General features: G+C 40.2%; 1 protein-coding gene across 1 annotated transcript; it reads right to left on the reverse strand.

The window, feature by feature from the left end:
- Window positions 1–806: 806 nt before the first annotated feature.
- SGPP1 (sphingosine-1-phosphate phosphatase 1) lies at window positions 807–16,026 on the reverse strand. The gene is made up of 3 exons (XM_057385089.1): window positions 15,211–16,026; window positions 4,820–4,909; window positions 807–2,584 (listed from the first exon to the last, which is right to left on the reverse strand). The coding sequence occupies exons 1-3, from the start codon at window positions 15,799–15,801 to the stop codon at window positions 2,033–2,035; spliced, it is 1,233 nt and encodes a 410-aa protein (XP_057241072.1). The 5' UTR covers window positions 15,802–16,026; the 3' UTR covers window positions 807–2,032.
- Window positions 16,027–21,163: the final 5,137 nt, after the last annotated feature.

Genomic DNA, 21,163 nt, shown 5'->3' on the forward strand with positions numbered 1-21,163 from the left:
AGACTAATTTAGTACAGTTAAAACTACACCACTTGCTCAGGGCTTTAAGCATAAGGCATTTTGTGTACATTCCCCCAGCTATTTATTTAATGGCTATCTTGGTGTGCGAAGCCAAACCAGTGGAAATCCCACTCTCAAAACCTCAGAAACCAATTTATCTTTACTGCACATTCAGCTTAGAACTGCAAAAGAAGAACAGACACAAAAATCAAATCCTGAAATATGCACTGAAACAAGCTAAACATTTTCTACCTGGTAAGGTCTGTTCAGTTACAGAAGTTGTTTAACATGCTTTTAATTCTAAATACATCAGTTTGAATACAATCATAGCAGGGCATTCAGGATGCACTAGAGAAATGCACCAGAAAAGTTAAGTTTTTCCCATGATCTAGTGCCAGCGTACCGTAACTTTGCTTCAAAGAATTTGAAGTTAATTTTGTAAATCTACATATTAAGAGCTTGGAGATATCCTCTCCAACACAAAAAAAAAAAAACCTTCCAAAACCAAATACTGTTTACAAAAAATGTAGGCTTTGTATTCTATCTAATCACTATATTTCCCAACCAAACGATGCCTTTCCTGAAAATCATGTACAATACAAAATTCAGTGATTTGTGACTAGTCAGACACTAAGACARTGCTTCTTGCAATAACTGTTCCTGCCATGGAAAGAACAGACCAGGCAACACATGAACAACACAAAATGAAACAGAAAAAAAGGCACATGAAATTACACTTGAAGGGGAAAGGATCATGAAAAGCTCAAAAGCACATAATAAAATCCTACCAAATTTAGACATCATGCATTGACCATACTGTCTTGGCCACTCACAGTCTGTCAATCAGAATGATTATAAATTCAATTGTTACATTGTCTTTATCTAAATTGGGTAAAAGTGATTATCACCTTATAATATAGTATGTTAATGCATAAAAATACGTATATTTTTCTAGAATAAGGATTATATTTTCTAACCAAATACCTAAAAGCACTGGTCCTTCTAGATTAGTTTGGAATAATAAGTGAAGCCCATTTCTTTGCAGAATGGGGGATTTTATTGTTTAAATAAGGAATTTTGAATATCCATCCACTGTATAAACAATCTCCAGAAAAATATATCCTCTTGCAGTAACTTACAATACACATTAAAAATACTTACAAAAGGGACTATTGTTCATTTACAATATCTTGAGCTCAAGGACACAATTTCTGRGTCATTTCATTTATGCAATTTTGATCAGGAAAAACTGAACATTCTGGTTATCTTGAACCATGTCAGCAACATGGACAATCTAACATTTTAAAATATCTGCCTAATTATGTAGGGTTTTCAATACAATTAGGCATTTTTACATCACAGTATATATGGCATTTCTTAATTTAGCAACAGAAAGGCACAGTTATTAAACCATAAAATACAGTACCTGAATTATATATACTCTACTGATATCTACCAATGCTAATCCAGACATTTTTCTCTGCAAAGGGGGCTAAAGAAAAAGGCTTCTGTTTATTTAGAAAAATTCAACCTCATTACAAGTTTGGTCCATTAGAAATACCTATTAGCTGAAATACCTTGAAGCAGAACTTCAGGCAAGAATAGAAGAAAGCAAATTTAACAGTCTATGGTCCAACAACTTGAATGAATTATCATGAAATGGCAAACAGATGATGAATGGAACCTTCTGATTAGCTCTCAGACATACCTGTTAAAGTGTCAGCATACTCAGGTACAGACTGGCAGACATCCCAGATACATTCACTGCATCACACACACAGACTTGGTTACAGCAATAAGTCCAGACACAGCATTTACAGAGGTCAGCACTTCTCCTGGACTAATACTTGACTGCTGGCCCTAAGCCATCCCCAGAGATGTGCAAAGCCCTTTAAATGCTTTGCCTGCTTTGTATTGCTGTTATGCGAAGACCCTGCTAAAGTCAAGCTGGCTGGCCTTCCCTTAGCAAACTAGTGCACCTCCTCAAAAAGCAACTAGCTCAGTTCTCCCTACTCAAAGTGATAAAACTGCATCAGGAAAGGCCAATGAAATGGAAGAGGCAAGGAACAATAAACATGAGGGAGAASCCAACCATTCCATAGGTAATGTAGCGATAGGGAAGCTCAACTTCCATGCGCTGCCTGGCTTTCCGTACGTCGTCGTGTGGGATGCAGAATATTTTACACGCCAGCGGAATTGTGGCTTTTTTCATGGCGACCTTTGTTAACAAGAGAACGATGACTCCAATCAACAASCGCAATATGGCTTTTCCAAACACAGTCACGGTGAGGGAGGACAGGGACAAAGGCAAAGTGTTGGGGGGAGGATCCAGCTGCAGACCCATGATGTAGTTGACGTGAGAGCCACAGGCCACGCCAGCACCACAGCCCAGGATCTGAGCTGTGTCTCCTCGYGACGTGCTCCAGGTGTCCAGGGTGAACGAGAAGATGCCCAGCGCCAAATGGAGACTGATGATAATTAAGGGTGCATATTTGTAAGTTAAGTTGAAGTTATCAATCAKGTCCACAACTGGATGAAAGACAACCAGGATAAGAATAGCATAGAGAAATCCAGCAATAACATCCTGTTGAAGAGAAAGATATGGTTTTAATGTAATAACTACATTTTAAAAAATAACTCATATTACATTAGCAAGAATGTAATATACAAGCATAGCTGTATTGTTAAAAGCAACTTGTGGATTCTCATCATCTCCCATTTTACAAGATTCCATCGTTTTTATGTTAAGGTAAGGAACTGCATTTGATCACTTGCATCCTAGTCAGGATTATGAATGAAGTTATGATCAAAGGATACTGCATCAAAGTTGCAGGTTCAGACTTTTTAGTGAGGCCTGTTGTGAAAGGGCAAGGGGTCATGGTTCTAAACTAAAAACAGGGAGATTCAGACTAGATAAAAGGAAGACTTTTTTTTTTTTTCAATGAGCATGATGAAGCACTGGTACAGGCTATCCACAGAGGTGGTGGATGCTCTGTCTCTGGAAACATTCAAGGTCAGGTTAGATAAGGCTCTGAGCACGCTGTTCTAGTTGACAATGTCTTTGCTTATTGCAGAGGGCTTGGACTAGACGACCTTTAAAGGTCTCTTCCAATCTGACACCATTCTGTGATTCCTCTACAATTCTATCTGCTGGCAACATTGGTCCCTGTCCAGGGCCAGGGCATTCCAACCTACAGTCAGCACAAATCCAGCCCAGCTAAATATGCCCTGCCAACTTAAGTTTGCTAAAACAGCTCAACAGCGGCTCTGAGGGCCCGGGTGCCAACGCACGGGCAGCAGCAGCAGCAGCTGGTATAGAAGTCAAGGACCACTGCAACCCAGAACTACAGCACAGCAGCTTCAACTTCCCACTCCAGCTTCAGAACTAACAATGCTGGAAGAATGAGAACTGTTTCCAAATGTTAGAGAGGAAGAGATAGTCTTGGTGGCTTAATAACTGATTTTCAGTTTTACTATTGTTTTTAAAGGTMATTTCTCAATTCAAAGGTTACCCAATTTACTTTTTACTTCAGCATTAAATTTCAGTTACTGTTGAGTAATCACTCAGTTGCATGGAATTACCTGCAACTTTTGTCACCTGTAGTTGTTAAGGGAGATTGTGTGAAATCCAAGTGCTACAAAGTGGCCTGCCTTCACTTTCTTGCTAAGCAACTCTTCCAGGAACCAGGACGTGGGGCTTCAATCAGCAGGGTTTGTATTGCTCCAGCTTCAATGAATCATTTCTATTTGCTTCTACTAATTGAATGCTTTATAAATGCTCAAATAAAATTGACTGATATAAATGTCAGGCTCCTTTATTCCAGCAGCAACAAGAACTCTCTGCTCTATTTGTCACCTATTGCCCCCAAACTTAGGCACCATGCWTGATGTACATTTCAGGCAATACATGATGAACTGTGTTCCCTCTAACACTGCAGGGGATTCAGATGKGAAACTGCTAAATAGCCCAGTCTGCTCACTATTTGTTGCACAACTTTGTTCTAAGATATTTTGTGTCAGATGAACTACCAGTCCATCACATCATCCTTGACAAAAAGTGGTTTTGGGGTGGGAAGCCTTCTAACTGCTAAAGCAAAAAAGCAATTCCATTTTCCTGAACTGCCTTATTTTCACATGCTCCCTTTACACTGTGTTCAACTACCAGCTTTTCTACTCCTCACCAGGCTTACCATTTTCTGTTAGCTTTTCTTCTAGCACACARTCCTCAAAAACATCTTTAGTCTTCCTCATTAGCAATCTTGCATTTGTAGTGGTTTCGTTTCCTCATTGCATACACTTATGTTTCAGTTTGGGATGTTTTAATCYCATTTAATAAATGAGTTTGTTTTTCAAATATGACAACTTTATTATTTGGTTTTAGAAACTCTGGTAAGGGAAACCCTAGCATGTAGCATGGTACTCCGAAATGCACATGCTTTGAGCAGCTGATGTGGAAAGAACTTGAACAGCCACTTTCTCATTCTGCAAAATTRTTTCTATTTTGTAGAGGAAAATTTAGTCTACACTTTAGAGCAGTCATCAATTTATGCACTAAAAAATGGACAATAAATACCTGTTAAGTTTCAACCGTGGACTGAGTTTATAAAAGTATAAGTTAAGGGTGAAAGCCACTATTAGCTATTTTATCAATTTCTCTGCTGAAGAAATGTAAGTCTTCTGTTTCTATATGGTAGCACATTAAAAAAAATTACATCTATATATAACTATTGCACTGTAAAACCGTCAATGTGATGGGAGTTTATAAAATCAAAACAGGATTAAAATAGGAGTTTAGTAGTAGATGAGATTATTTTCTTACCAAAATTGAATGCATTCCCATATAAATTCGACTACAACAAACCAAAGAACACCAGCAGAATGCCAGGATCAGTCCAAACATAAGGGGATACTGTTAGGGAAGAAAAACGCAGAAACTGTATTAGAATTTGGAAAAAACAATTAAAAAAAAAAATCACTCTATGAGCATTCTATAATTAATACCAAGTAATGCCATTTACCCTTTTCTTTATCYTAGCCTCCACAGGTCTACCAGAACACCCTTTCATAAAGTCATTACTAAGCCAAGCTTTCAACTCTTCCCTATCTTCTTTGGATTCAGTATATTTATATTTCAGTGCTTTGGTCACACCTTTCCAAAGCAATAAGAAATGTATTGATCTCTTGTAGCAGTTATCTTGCCAYGCTATGATATCCCAAACTGGCCACATGGAGAGAGACAAGTGTGTTACACTACTGAACAGCTTGAAACTGGGTAAAGCTGCTACAGCTACATMACATATTAGCATTGTTAGCAATTATCCAGAAAGAAATCAGTGGCTTCACGTTTTTTTCCTGAAAAGGAGGAACTCATAACAAAATTCCAGACAAATTTAATTCCTTCCTCAATTCTTTGTTTTATAGTTTCTGCAATCCCTTACTCAATCTCTGGGCATCAGCATGAAACTMCTAAAACAGTAATCTTTTTTGTTCTTTCCAAACCCATATAAATTTCCTCTTACAAGCCACATTTGTTAAGTAAAAAAATTTAAATTATCTTCTCAGATTTTTTTTTATTAGTAAAGACTGTTCCCCAGGAAGAAATAAAATGCTTTACTTTAATAAGCACATATTATGTRGAGAAACATAGTTTTTTAACTTTTTCTGGTTTTTGATAAAACTATGCTAATTCACTTATTACAGCATAGTCCGAAATACTTACCCCTCTATTACAAAATGTTGTGCAAGACAGAATACAGCTTCCTTTTTTTGCCACTATTCTATAAAAGACACAGTCACAAGACAAAATGGCAAGTTTCCAAAATTGCTTYGCTTCCTACAATAAACATTTTCAATATAAACAGGCAGTCTAGATGTACTCAAACCTAGGAATAAAACCTAAGAATTACAGGCAGTTTTCTTGACCTTTCCCTTGTTCCTTTTTTAGGTAAAGAGTAGAAGAATAGAATATCTTGAAGAGTATTCTGAAGAGTAGAATATCCATCAAATTAGAGAAAATACCTTTAAAACTTCCAGCAGGAAGTTCTCTGTCCTCTATGAAGGCCGCTAAACAGATTGTAAAGTTCCAAAATCAGTCTTTCAGTAAAATGTTTGAGATAAGATTATCACTCTTCTGCATTTTTTCAACCTTCCCTGAATTCTCAGTTCCAGGACCATATTTGCATGACAAACCTAAAATAATATTTTGAAACTAAGAGAAAATCAGGACACTTACATTTCACATAAAAAGCAGATTTCACATGAAAAAATGAATTCTAAATGCCCAGCTCATAGCTGCTATCCATCTAGACTAAACTCTAATTCCTGTAGCAACCGTTGACTGCTTCTACCACATTAATCTACAAACWGGATCTAAACAAAACTACATACATGTGACTCATTTCTGACTGGAACGATGAAGGAACAAACCCAGTTTCCTGCCTTTCAGAACTCTGCTAGCAACGGGTAACACACCAGTAACTCTGTCACACTCCAGCATGATTGCAGAGTTATCAGRTACCAACATTGCTACAGCAGCCACAAAAGCAACCCAGGTACATTACAAGTGCAGCCACATCCCTCCTCCCCATTGTGCTTCTCCCTTTGCCACTGATTTCAGGGGAGAAGGAATGCTGCATGCACCAGCCAGACAACCTCCYTGCACGGTGCTGCTCCACTCTCCCTTCCCAGAGGACTTCCCAAGCAGAAGTGCTGTATATGCATGTACAGCTATACCCTGTGGCCTCTAAAGTAAAGAGCAGTTTCAAGTTTCAAACTGTTTGSCCATCACTTGATACCATATGTCCATCCTTGTCTCCTGACACACATCTTTTGTGCTTTCAGAGCCCAATCAGGGGCAAGGCTCTTCTTTAATAAATAAAGACTTGGCCTGTTTCTTCAATAACTGACAGAAACAGAGGCTGGAGCTTTAGCAAGAAGTCCAGTGAAGTGCCAGGTTTAGCAAGGCTACAGCATTTCATGACACTGCAAGTAAGAGGCTGGGATGGGGGAAGGAAAAGGTTAGAGCAGCAAAACAGCAAACTCCGGAGAACAAGGAGTATGAAGCAAATAAGTGAGGAGTCTTGTTTTAAGAGTTCTAAGCGGGCGGTTGTAAACAGCAGGCAGACTAGAATAAATTCTGAAAATGAAAGAAGAAATGCTTGCTGTCAGGGAACTCTAAGGAGAGGAGTGCTCGAGGAAGAAAGAAACAGAAACTCCAGCTCTGAAGACTATTTTGGAAAGCTTATTTGGCTCTGTCATATCTCACTTTCATTCTGAATAAATACCCTGTAAACCATTTGAGCACATGGGCTAGTTTAATTCCTCTGTAGCAAGACACAGTAGAATAGTTTGGGTTGGAAAAGACATTTCAAGGCCATCTAGTCCAAATCCCCTGCAAGGAGCAGGGACATCTTCAACTAGATCAGGTTGAAGACTGCTCAGAGCCCAGTCCAACCTGGCCTTGAATGTTTCCAGGGACAGGGCATCCACCTCCTCTGTGGGCRACCTRTGCCAGTGTTTCACCACCAGAAGTAAAAAACTTCTTCCTTGCATCTAATCTAAATTAGCCTCCTTCAGTCTAGAACCATAATSCCTTTTCCTATCACAAAAGGCCTAAACAAGTTGGCTCCCATCTTTCTTATCCCTTTAAGTACGGATCACAAATTAGGCACCACACCCTGCCTGCTCCTCCGCCTGTTTTCACTCATACCTTTTAAAAGCAGCCACTGGGTTCAAGAATTCCCAGAACACCAAACTGGTAGCACCTGTTAAAATCTGCCCTAAGGTGGCAAGACAAGCATAATTTGGTCCTCACACGTAGGGATAGGCGCACAAGGTGACTAAAGGAGAATATTAGCACTCCCACACACCTTTGAGCTCTGCAGCATGCCGAGTCATACCACCAACAGGGGACATCACCTGGATTCTTGTAAAAAAAGCTGAGCCATAAACTTACTTCYAAATTGCTGTCTGCAATGCTGAGGTACCAGCAAGCCTTAAAATAATACTGTTTTACAATAATGGATTTCAAAAATATTTTCTCCCAATTACAAATGAATATTCAAAGAAAGAAAAAAAATACCAGCTTTTAAAAGGTTTTCTACTTAAGACTGGCACTTATGAAAGCGTAGTGTGAAAGTTTGAATAAAAACTTGTATCAAGTGATCATAGAAGAAAGTCGTAAGTGGTTTGGGTTTTTTTGCTATGTTGACTTTGGTCTCTACTTAAGATTTTCAAGCAAGACAGCTGAATTTCAGCACTTTTAGTCCCACGATTCCTGGCATGCCAAGTCAGACCTACAGATGCACAAAGGACAAAAAAGATCACAAGTTTACTTCTACCCTCTGCCCCAATTCACTGTTGGTTTTACTAATTAAGGCATCAGAAGGCAGACTGGCATCACATGTCCTTTCAGATGAGGGTGTGGAAGGTTGTCAGAGATCACAGCTGGGAGAGGTATCATAATCTCAGCTTGCTCTTCTTGAGAGAAGAATTGATCTATCATCATTCTTGACCACACTAGGTCTCATTTTCAGTCAGATATTCAGGAACAGCCCATTTTGGACACAAACATCTCAAACCCTGTCTCCATGCCCTCAAGACCATCCTGTGTACATCCTCAAAAACTCGTTATGCCTCCATAGCCAACATGCTGCCTCAACAATTCTGAGAATGGGGGTATTTTCTGAACTGCATACTGCTTTGTTTTTTTTTAATTTAAAAAATCCAAACCAATAAGTGCATTATTTAAAATATAATAAAAAAATTAATTGATTTCTTGACTTCACATACTAAGATGAAGCCAGGAATAAAGCTGATTGAATAAACTATTCATCGTGTCTCAGACCTCAATTTTGTTCCCATATCCAGAATCTTGTTTAAATCGAATAAATTAAGTTAAATTCATATTTGGCAAACGGCAGTAAAACTACTCTCAGTAAGTCTGAGAATTTTATGCCCTACATTTTCAATAGAAAACTTACATCCAATAKAAAATTCCACTACATCCTCCAAAACAGCCTTGCAAGCTTCTGACTGGATTACACACAAAACCCTTCCCTATCCTCCTCCCCCTCCTTGATCCTTTTGCCAAGAGTCTTAATAACATAACCATTGTTTTAAAATGCTCATAAGGAAACAATCTGTCCTAAAAGCTTTGACCTAGGTCATAAAATTCCTTCTTTCATAAGGGAACATTATTATAAGATACCCTAAATGCTCACTTCTTTCCTTTTTTAAAGCACATTCTACACTGGAGAAGTCTCCAGCACCCACAAAGGGTTCCAAAGTAAYTTTCTAATATTTTCAGTGTTCTACAGTATTATTCATTTTCTTTWATCATATCATAACTCAGAAGTTCAACTTGAGTTTGAGACAATTATTTTGRGCCAGAATTCACTGAAAGAATCCAGGCAGTACTTGGAGCACCTAGCTTTCAACAAGGTATTACAGCCATGCATTGGCAATAGTCATATGAAAAGCTATAACTGACGATTGTAGGAATGATTCCGAGCCTCTGCTTGGACAGATGAGTTCAAAATGCACAGACAAAAAACAATTTTGCGAAGGGAGAGTAAGAAAAGGGAGAAGAAGATTGTTAGAAAAGAAAGACCATTAATCAGTCATTTGAGGAAAAATAAACAGACAAAATCCTTTTTCTTTCAAAATGGGCCAAGTGGTAAATACAATGGGTTAAGCTACATTTATCAATTATTTCCTTCTCTTTTTTCACTGACCAACATTAATACCAAGAGACATGAAAACCTCAGTGTTATATGTCACTACGAGAACTTCTTTTTAAAATTCCAAGATAAAGTTTTCAATGCCAGTCCTGCAGGAAGTTAAAATRTTTAATTTTCTGCTACACCTAATCTGAAAAGAAATTAAGGAGTAACAATAGGAATTAGCTTGTTACTTCTTTTCATTGCAGTCATCAAAATAATAATCMCCCTCTGAACACAGCTAGCAAGAACCATTYACTTATGGCTTGCTCTGTTTATGTCCCAACAACTAAAACGATGTTTTTTCTGCAAAAGAGTGTTTTCTCAGTTCAATCAACATGCCCTATTTGAAGGAACAAAGAGAGCACAATGTGTACAATGCACCAAGAAAAAACAAACTACTTGAGAAGTATTTGCTTTGAACACTTTCTCATCAAAAACTCTGTATCCAACCTTATAGCACTTGTTTTCAYTTATTTTCCTCCAAGATCCCTTATATTAATTACAGACTTGCTAGGCAAAACTGAATATATAGCTGATGCCAATCAACAATTTAACAGGACAAGCTGGTGTGCTTCTCCGGCAGACTCCCTAGTGACATTTGTCAGAACTGGCTGTGCTCTTCTCAAACTTTTAAAAACACCTGCATCAAACAGGCAGCACAACTTTTTCCAGCTTTCTTTACAAACTACAGGCATTAATATGGCCTACAGAAGACCTTACATCTCAAYCACACAAGAGAAGGCCAGTGTTGACCCTTCAAATTCCCATCTCTCTCAAATATTTATCATTGTGTGGGTAATTTGGGATTTTCAGATCATCCCTTCTGCTGTGCTTCCCATGTCAGAAGAGTTTTTGTTTGGCTGTTTAAGAAATGTATAAGAAGTCCAATTAGATAAGCACTCATCTCTTTGACAAAGTTTCTTCTAAACATTTTAGTATTTTAGCCAAAGAACTATTTGGGCTTCTCTGGGAGGTGATGTGTCTCTTTCTGAAAGGAGACTGCACTTGCTCCTGCACACAGATTTTGTATGTAAGACATGGTTTCCTATRTGCAGCTTCCAGTTTATCACTACATCAATCATACTGATAATGCAAGCCTTTCAACAAGGTCAGACAGTTAAAATCAGGATTTGTCCCTTTCTGCAAAAAAGGCAGAAAACTACAGCACTGTTCTGAGGAGGCCATTTGTGCATCCCCAATAACCAATTATTCCCTACTTCCAGTGGGGATCAGAGAATTTAGTCTCTGACTAAATGAAAGAGGAGGCAGACAGTTCTAGAGGTAATATTCAGTAGTAGTCAATCAGAATCACAGAGCAATGCAGATCTCCTTGAAATCCCAATACAGATCCTGTCAAACCCMTCTGATTTAATTAGATTCAGCAGCCTTAGCTGATAAAAGTCATAGTGCAGATGAAAGATTTCTAGAAGGGAATTTCACGTGGTACCACMTAAGAGCCTTACACAACTGGTACCACAGAGAGTCAAAACAGCACTGAGTAAATGAAAACTGTAAATGAAAAATACATCAGAGGGGCCATTGGAGAATAGATACATCTACTGTGGGTTTAGCAGTGGTGTTTATCCAGGTCACCATTAGCATCAGCAGGGTGGAAAGACATTCACTGACCACAGGCTTTGCCTATCAAACATTGGCAGACACGTACACAGGGAGGACAATGATGTCATATTTAGCATCAGAAGCTGCTTCAGAAGGTAAATCAGCATTGGTTAATTTAGTTAAAGGCCTGCTACTGATCAACCCAGGCTCCGGGCTCCTGCTGAATATCAACCAAATGAAGTTTGCTCAGTGGCTACAGTGAGAGTCAGCAGTTCCTCACTGAGCTCATTAATGCAGAGCTCAGGAAGGAGTGCAAACCCATCATTTCCTAATCCAGACAGCTACTGCTAAAGCCAGGCTGCATCCTGGAGGAATTCTGGGAGAGAAATGCATTTTCTGTATGCCTGGCTGATCTGCTTTTTTTCTCCTCCAAAGAAGCCAGTAGTTATGACACATTCAGGTACCATCTCAACTCAAGTACCATTTCTCATAAAATATGTCTTGGTATCTATTTGAAATCAGCAGTTCAACACAATCAAACAAAATATAAAAAATACTTTTTCCAGTAGTCTAAGCCTTAGCCTTTAGAGATTTTGTGAATAATAAGCAGTTCACACTATCTCTTCCTCCCCATTTGGGACATGATATAAGCCAGCCTGGCTCAAATTATCACTATTTCAAAGAAAGCAAGTTTTGCCYGATTTGATAAATGTTACTTTTTCCTACATCATATCAAGATCTATAACTTTACTGTCTTTTAAGTGTTTGCCCTACTCTTTCAGGGCATCAGACCTTCAAAGACAGGAGGGGAAAAAAAGCCCCAACATTTATAACATTCACAAATTCTCATGAGTCTTTGGCATGAGSTTTATATTTCAAGGTTACTCAAGTGTCTTTGAAATAAATGGTTTTCCCTGCAGAAATGTAACATTAAATAAATAAATATATATGTATTATGCAAGTAGAATCAGAAGTTACAGGCAAGTTCTGATAATACAAGAAGAAACTGAAGAATTTGGATACAATTCTAATTGTCTCTAATTCTAAGTGTCTCTAATTGTGATAATTTGCCAAAGCCATCTTTAAAATACATTACCTCTGACAATATTTTACTTGAACAATTGCATTTATACAAAGTTTAGTTTTACGGTATATTTACATATATTCAAAAATCCATTYGAATGCTATGTGAAAAGAAAGTAATTGTAACAGGATTACTTAAAGGCATTGAAAAATTGAAAAGCACAAACTCAATATTAAGAAAAAAACCCTACTGCAATCAAAACACTTTAAATGGATAATCAGGGCCACACCTAGAAAAATAGGAATGGATTTTGTCTGTTCTCTATGTTCTTCAGGAAAAAGACTCAAAWAAATTATATTTGATAGGAAAGAACTATCACACAATAGTAGGAAGTCATMGATCACTGAAAGCAAACTGCAAATAGACTACACAAGAAGGAGATTCCGTCCTCACTGATGTAACATCTTTTAGAGCAACAGAAGTTTTTTGTTTGGTTTGATCTTCAAAGTGACAAAGTTACCTGTATTCCAAACCAAAAGTCCCTGAAGAGAGTTGCACCTTATCTGCCTCATACCACTATGATTGGACTGAACCAACAGTCCCAAGATGTGGACTTGCCATGATCAGGGTCTGTGTAAGGCWTCTTTATACTAAGTATACACAGAAAGACTGTATCCCACCATCTGCCATAAAGTTTAAATCTAGGCATCTAGATTTATGATGACATAATGAATTATAAGGTTTATGAATGATACATTTCTGGAATTTAATAAAGATCAGATTACAAACTCCTTTATCATTAATAGCTTTCCAAGAAGTTCTGAGGTCAGTCTTTTTTAACACCATTTTCAGAAAACCACCACTTTCCATGACAAAAAGACGTTTTAATAGAAGTAAAATGTGGAAAACAGAAGAAGTGTCAGATGAAGGCTTAACTCTAGAGGTGACTCAAAAGACTCTTGACATGCCCTGGTTAATTATTGATTGATTTTTGGAAATAATTCAAAAATCAGAAGTGATTTTTTTTTTACATGAGTATTTTGAAATTATAGAAATCAGTTTCAGAGASCTTCAGTTTTCAGTCTTTATTTATATTCATTTTATAAGAAAAAGGAATTAAAATCAATATTCAACACTTTGCTTCTTAATTTCTTAAGGATGGYACTACATGAATAACAAGGCTGAATGTTTATGATCTCTTATGCATTCATGACAAACATGCTTAGTCAATTAGCAGAGTTTCAGACTGCTGGTGCAGGGTTGGCAAAGCACAAATCGAACTCGTTCATTGGCAAAAATACCATTACACACACTGTTGGCTCGTTCTACAAAAGCAATGGAGACAGGTTTTCCCCTGCACACATGACATCAGTCTGTGCAAAGCTGATCGACTGGTACTGCTAAATGAGCTTTCCCACATGCAAGGAAGTACAAATCCAGTTTGTTCTTCCAACTGACATCAGCCCTACACATCTAATAAGCAATAATCGAATATACAAATTTTGGTCAATAATAAAAACAACTTCGAGATGAAGCATCTCAATGGCAAAACTTCAAGTATTTATTTCAAACACCCACAGAATACGATATTACATTTATATATATATATATATATATATATATATATATGTAATTATTATCCAGCAGAATAATGCTTCACATTTTCCTAGTAAACATGAATCTCTAATAGCTTCCTTTGGGGCACATGCTATCACCTTGCAGAAACAGATACATAATCTTTGGTTGGAGAAGCCAAATACAATCTCTGACATTTAACTACCTCAATCATCCTTTCTAGATGATGAGATAGAGCCACAGTGTCAGGCAGCACCAGCAGACAACTGGTGATTTTGACCAGAAACTGGGAAGACAAGAGTTAAGCCCCTGCACAAAGCTTAGAATCAGTTAGTTCTCTYTACCAACACGACTTAAATCCATTTTAAACCAGGCAGGTATTACAGTAAGGATTAGTAAACATTAACAACTTAAGAGACGAATTACCGCCTAACTTCTTAAACATGACACATCAAAACCCTACACTGGACATTATCTGGGAAAGCCTTGTCCCTCAGTTAACACCGAAACCGATGCAGTGATTTAGAGAGCTGGATACGCGATGTGCTTTCCTTGGGGTTGCCGCTGTTGCCATACTTCCAGCAGACAGCGCCAAAGCACATGCCACTGCTTGCGTAAACCAAATGATCAACAGTGTTATTTTAACTTATCTATTGACCCCAAGTGCAATAGCCWGATTTTAGAGATTCTGCTGAATGAAGGTGCTGAAAATATCAGAGATTACCAGTTCCTGCTAATTATGAACACACTGATAGTTGTAAAACCTCCTGAAAGTACTAACACCAGAAACAATCATTTCCAACTTGTGGTTAACGAAAATAAAATCGTTAACGAAAAGGGTAAAGCTACAACTCACTGACGCTACAAAGTGACTCGAAGAAAACAAAGATCAACAAGAAGCCCTTTAGTTACTGGCTCTCCACCAAATTCTCACTCCGTAAAACCAAATGCCTGTAAAAACATTGGATGCTTATCCAAACTTAGCGCAAAGGGACAAGCTTAAAAAAAACCCTCACGGGAACAAAACGCAGACTGTTACCCTAAACTTTTCATGCGTTCACTGAGCTAATCTCCAAAGCCAGCACAACTTCCATTTACAAGACAGAATTGCTAGAACACTTCTCGCTACCTGAGCACTCGCTTATCACAGAAAAAGAAATAATAAAAGCGAAGAAGGGGGAGATTAGGAAATCTTGAAAATGTACGAATTTCGCATTTTCCCAGGCAAACTCGGCCACCTCCCCGCCTGAACAGATATCAGATCTTCCACATCCTTACACCCCGGGGCTGGAAAGCGCAAGGAKAAGGACACGGAGGTGTAAGCATTACCTGCCAGCGGCCGTAGCTGAGCAGCAGGAGCGCCAGGGGGATGGCGGTGCCCGACATGGCGTGGGTGGAGGGCATGCTGTACTCGGAGTTGTAGAAGACCTCCAGCTTCACCACGGGCGGCGACGCAGGACGCGGCCAGCGGATCACATCCTTGGTGCACTGTCCCAGGTACATCACCCACACCCAGATGATGATGAGCCTCCGGCCCAGCCAGGCGTCCACATTCCAGATGCAGAAGGGGAAAAAGAGGATGTAGAAGAGCTCGTTGCCCAGCTCCGTGCCCAGGCTGAACAGATAATAGAGAAAGCGGCTGCGAGTGGCGAACTCCTGGCTGCCGTCCTCCTCCGTCAGCGAGTTTCGGCGCGGCCTCCTCCTCCAGCGCYGCGGGGTTCCCGCCGCGCCGGGCATGGCCCCGTTCCCTGTGGGATGCGCCTGGTCGCCCGCGGGGCCACCGTTCGCCACCGGCCCCCGTTGCTCCGCATCAGCCCAGCCCGAGGGCCCCTCCACCCCACAGAGCCGCTGGAACGCGGCCACTTTGCACGGGTCCTGCAGGTGGGCGGCCAGCCGGGCCAGGCGCCGGCCGAGAGACATAGCGGCGGGACCKGGGGTGGGCTGAGGGCGGCTGGGGACTTCGGCTGAGGGGGGAGAGGGGGACGGGTGCTCCGCGGAAAAGGAAAGCCGCTCCCTGAAGAGAAGCCCGCTGGAAGGCGAGGCGCCGCGGAGCTACGGACACGGCGGGACTGCCCTAGCCTCAGCTCAGGCCAGCCCCTCCCGCCGCTCCGCTCCCCGCTCGCTCCCTCACGCCCTCCCCGCTCGTTCCCTCCCTCCCTCACGCCCGCGCCGGCCCCGCCCCGCGCGCCTGCGCGCAGCCCCCACCCCGCGGGAARCGACCATCTCGGCGCGGATTGGCTGCGGCTCTGCTTTGGTCCCGCCCCCACGGGCAGAGCAGCCAATCGGAGCGAGGCGCTGCGCGAGGCGGTGTGCGGTGTGAGGCGGCCTCGAGCCTGAGGGGCAGAGGTGGCGAATGGGCGCCCGGGGATAGTTTGAGGTGTCCGGGCGCCTCCTTCTCCTCCTTCTCTTTCTTCGTTACTAGAATCATAGGATCMATTGGGTTGGAAAAGACCTCTGAGATCATCGAGTCCAGCATATGACCGATCACTACCTTGGTCACCAGACCATGGCACTGATTGCCCCGTCCAGTCTTGTCGTTAAATATCTYCAGGRACAGTGACTCGACCGCCTCTCTGGGCAGCCCATTCCGATATCTATTCACCCTTTCTGTGAAGAAATTCTTCCTAATGTCCGGCCTAATGTCCTCCCGTAGTGCTGCTTAAGATATCTCGGAGCCTAAGTCGAGGTGTAAACATGAGAGGGAAAGCTGGGCCTACGAGTGGCCAAAGCGGCGGCGGTCAGGCCGGTTCAGCCGTGGAGGCGGGCGGGCAGTGACCCACAGGGCTGCGGAGCCGCTCAGGGAGGTTCTGCAGTGCCTGAGGCAAGGATCGTGCCTTATCCCGTCTCCAGAGTCAGGAGGAGATTCCACACCACCTCCTCAGTGCSTGTGTGCAGGGCTGGAAGTTCAGGAGGACCAGGACATTTGGGAACAGGTACTTTGGAAGTCCACAGTTGCTGGGGTTTCCATAATTTCCAGGATTCCATTTCCATTTCCGTGAGAAATGCAAGCTTTAGTCACCTCTGCTCTCTGATGCTTCTGCCTGTCCAACAGATGCTGCTCCCCTGTATTTGTATCTTGCCTTAAAATTAGGCGGTTAAACAAGTGATAAAGTATTTCTTTGTGCCGTTTTTTAAAAGGGTGAGCAATATGGCCCAARTGACTGGTTAGTTTAATAGTTATCCTAACCAAAATAGAAAATCTGATGTGGAATTCACAGAAGTTGAAACAAAGGAATATGATGCTGATSTACAGCATTACAGTTCAAATAGCTATTAGTACTGTTTTGAGGAGATGATGCTGCGTGATAATCTCACTATGCAGTGCCAACAAACCATACAAATGGAATTTACTGTCATATCTCAATAAGAAATCTATATGAAAAGTTAGTTGAAAGAGATGTTGTCTGAAAAGGTTCCAGTAGCAGGTTCCGTGTCCTGCTACATTTTTAGCAATGATCAGGRAGCAGATCTAAACACGCTTCTGAAAAAAATCAGCACCAGGATTAATGGAATTGTAAATAATAATGAGGACGGGGCACTGATCAGAACAGTTGGTACAAGCAGCCTATTAAAACCTAGTGAATTTTAATTCAKCMAGCTATATAGCTGTCTGTATTGAGACCCAAGTGTGGAGACCATAAYTGTAGAATAGAAAACTCTGAAGGTAATGACTTTGAGAAGGATTTAAGGGTCAGATAAGTARGCAATCAGATAAGGGCTCTTCTGTATGCGGCTATGGCAGAAAAGGATTAATCGATGTATAAACAAAGGAATTATAAAATGGTTATTTTACCTCTGATGTTTGACCTCAAAAATATCACCACAGGATAGTGCATACAGTGCTGGTTTTCAGATTTTAAGAAGCACCTTGGAAAATAAGAGAGAGTAAAAGAATGAAGCAAAACACTTCATTGGTTGAAGAAAATGCCTTACACTGGGATGTTTTGCCAGCTCAGGCTGTTAAAGTTATCTGAAAGAGAATTGGGAGGTGACTTGATTGTAGTGCATAGGAACATTCCTGAGGGGAAATACAGGATATTAAAGGGTTCTTTAATCTACTGAAGAAAGGCATAATAAGAAGTAATGGCCAGAGGCAAAAGCCAGACAAATTCAAGTAGGAAATAAGACACACATTTTTCCATGGTTAACCACCAGAACACATTCCCAAGAGAAGCTGAGCATTTGCCATCATTACATGTCTTCTATTGAAGATTAGATGTRTTTCTGAAAATTATTTTTTAGCCGAGCAGAAGTTATGCTTTATTTTATTRGATGAACGCAGGTTGAAATTTGATGGCCCATGATAAGCACAGCACCAAATTGATCTACTGGGACCATCGTACTTTAAATTCTAAGTGCCAGAAGCAGATATTTTGTTTATAACCATGAGCATTAGAATCAATTGGTTTTTGCCTTCAAATACCTATGCACCATTAAAAAGCTGATCTGAATTAAGCTTTTGGCTGCAGAGTATATTTAATAAGACAATATCTAAAGGTTTTGGCCTTTTCCTTCCTATTTTTACACTCTTGGGAAAATTTCTTTGCCTTTTCATTTAAATTTCTGAAAGAGTAGATCCTTACAAGAAAATTCATTTGTTTCATTCTGGTTCTCTTGGCCTGGAGCAATTTTRTATTTGATGTTCATGTTGTGAATTATTTCTTGTGGGATTATTATGCAGAGTGCCCAGGTAACTACAGCAAATGAATCCTGATAGATTTCCTATATTGTACATTATGTATATTTGTATGTTACACATGTTTTCATCATATAGTCTTGACCTCACTTGAGGCTTTATAATATAAACAATTATATTACCAACAGAGGAGCTGCTGATCCGAAAGAGGGATGAATGAATTATAAATAAGATTTCAGATCAGCAGCTTGGCAGAGAAACATGAAAAAATCCGCCCCCGRAATGGTACATGATCAATTTTTCTGTCTTGAGACTGGAAGGTGTGCTGTCATTTCTCTGCCTTCTGAGAAATGCTAATCCTGGAAGATGCATTTGCTTTCTAATTTACATKCTTCCCTGGCTCTTAGGCAGAAAATGCAAAGACAGGAGCTGAAAAACAAGCCACTGCCTCATTTGTGCATTTTCCCAGAGTCAAGCCACAAACATCTCCCCTTAAATACGGASCAAACTGAAATCTGTTAATTAACCAGATGACGAATTCTGGAATGAGATCTGAATAACTGTACAGGGGGGRAAAATCAGTGATTACAAAGCGAGACTTGTCTTTATGGTATGTGCTTGGTAACTTAAAAAAGTAGAAAGTGTTTGTGTGTGYGGCTGAAACTTGTTTCCTTTGACTTTGAACTGTTASTGTGAAAATAACATGACACTAATGCTGAAGTAGCTTTTAAATTACCTTTGTTCATTTGAAGTCAAGTAAGATTGCAGTGGGCACTCCAAGTGGTGTGGGGAGTGCACCCTAACACTGAACTTGGACAGAAATTGTTTCTTTGTAGTWTCTGCAGAAGATGGCCCAAGGCTCTTCTGGATACATTTCAGCTCAGCGCACAAGGGCTGCCTGAGCCTGACGTGCATTTCCAGGGATGCCTGGCAGGGCAGTGCCCTTGCACCGTGTTCTCCGGGCTGGCAGTATTTGACAAGACAGCTGTGGGAACTGATGGCAAATGAGGTGCAGAACACATCACACTTTGCAGCTGCTGCTGCCACAGCCCTGCCCCAGTGACTGGAGCAACACCAGGAGTTCCTTTCTGAAGCAGAACGTCTTGTTTGGCATCCACTTGGATGAGCATTGGTATGTAACATACCAGTTCTGCCTTGTAAAGCTTTTGACCATTGCAGACCAGTTTATCCCARTCGGCAGAAGCCATTTGTTTTCCTCTCCTAATAAAACTGAAGGAGCAGGTGTCAGGATGTTCTCCAGGATTGTGGGATTGTTTTCTGTCATCACCAGAAATAGCTTGAATCATCTTTCTGTGCCAAAGGCATGTAGGATAGCATTTTGTCAAGAGAATTGAGATTATTTCCCAGCTCAACAAAGGAGGGAAAGAAGTATCCGTAGAGGTCTGAAGGACTGCTTTCCTGTTGAAATAATTACTCTAATGCTGCTTCAGTTGTATTATATTATTAATGATGTTAAAGTGCCTAGAGTCAGAGGGAAGCTTCCTTTTAGATGATTTTTGAATGTCAATGAATAAAATGTGATAACCATGTCAGGCTTTTTTATTAATTTTTAAAGAAATTGGTGAATTGAGTGCCCAGATTTGAAAAGGCAAGAATGTATTTATTATAAGGTTTATTATAAGTCTTGAAAAATACATTAGAGAACAAGGAAGAATGGATTTTATTTCTAATTAATGCTTATTGCTTTAAGCAAAAAAAAAAAAAAAAAGGGGCTGGAAGTGTTTTAATTTGTTCTTGAGTATGAGCTGTTGCAATAGCTCAGTGAAGGAGCTGGGCAAGTGCTACTGTACTACTACAGAAGTGGGGGAAAGAACAGACTGAAGGGTTTTCAGCTCACCTAGGCTGTACTCGGCCATTGCTGAGTCCTGCACAGTACTTTCTCAATAAGCAATTTAAGGTATTAAAATATTGCTTACCTCTGTAAAAGTTACTGCACAGGAATCCCAGTGATTGCTTCTTCAATTGAACTTTAAAGAATTTAGCTGTCTTTAGTAAAAATGTATGTAATGAGCCAACATAGCACTTCTCTTAGATAAGGTATAACAACTATGTCGTTCTGCATGGTCAAAAAACCTTCATTAGCTTGGAAAGAATCAGGCTTGCTTTTTGTTTCCCTTTTTTTTTTTTCTGTTTATTTTCTAATTGCTATGCTGAAAAGTTTACCATTGTAATAAAAAATTAGTTCGATGACTTGCTGATTTCAATTTAGCCTGGCTATGTGCGCATTTATTTCTGCAGGATACTGTTCAAAGTTCTGTACATTGGAGAGCCTGTTATTGTTGTTGTTGATTTTACAACACTTTGCCTATAATATTTACTTTGTTAATCTGTTATATTGCTCATGCACAATGCTGTGGCACGTGGGTATGATCAGGAAAGGTCCCTGGGTACCTCAGAAATCTGCTCCTTTGGCAGACTGGGTAAATGGACAGATGAAGGCCCAAATATCATTACCTTAGCAATAGGACCATGAGCAACAAAAGCAGTAAGCACAGGCTTTGTTTAAGTGGTGAGTGTTTTGCTTCAGAGTTACAAGCTTGGATTTTACAGGGAATGGAATCAGCTGGCTTTGATGTGTTGCTATTTTAGCCCAGGGTGGCACAGCAGCACATGTTCTCATGTCAC

This window comes from Malurus melanocephalus, unplaced genomic scaffold, assembly GCF_030028575.1.
Source record: "Malurus melanocephalus ecotype Western Australia unplaced genomic scaffold, MMel_1.1 scaffold_785, whole genome shotgun sequence".
Lineage (NCBI taxonomy): Eukaryota > Metazoa > Chordata > Aves > Passeriformes > Maluridae > Malurus > Malurus melanocephalus.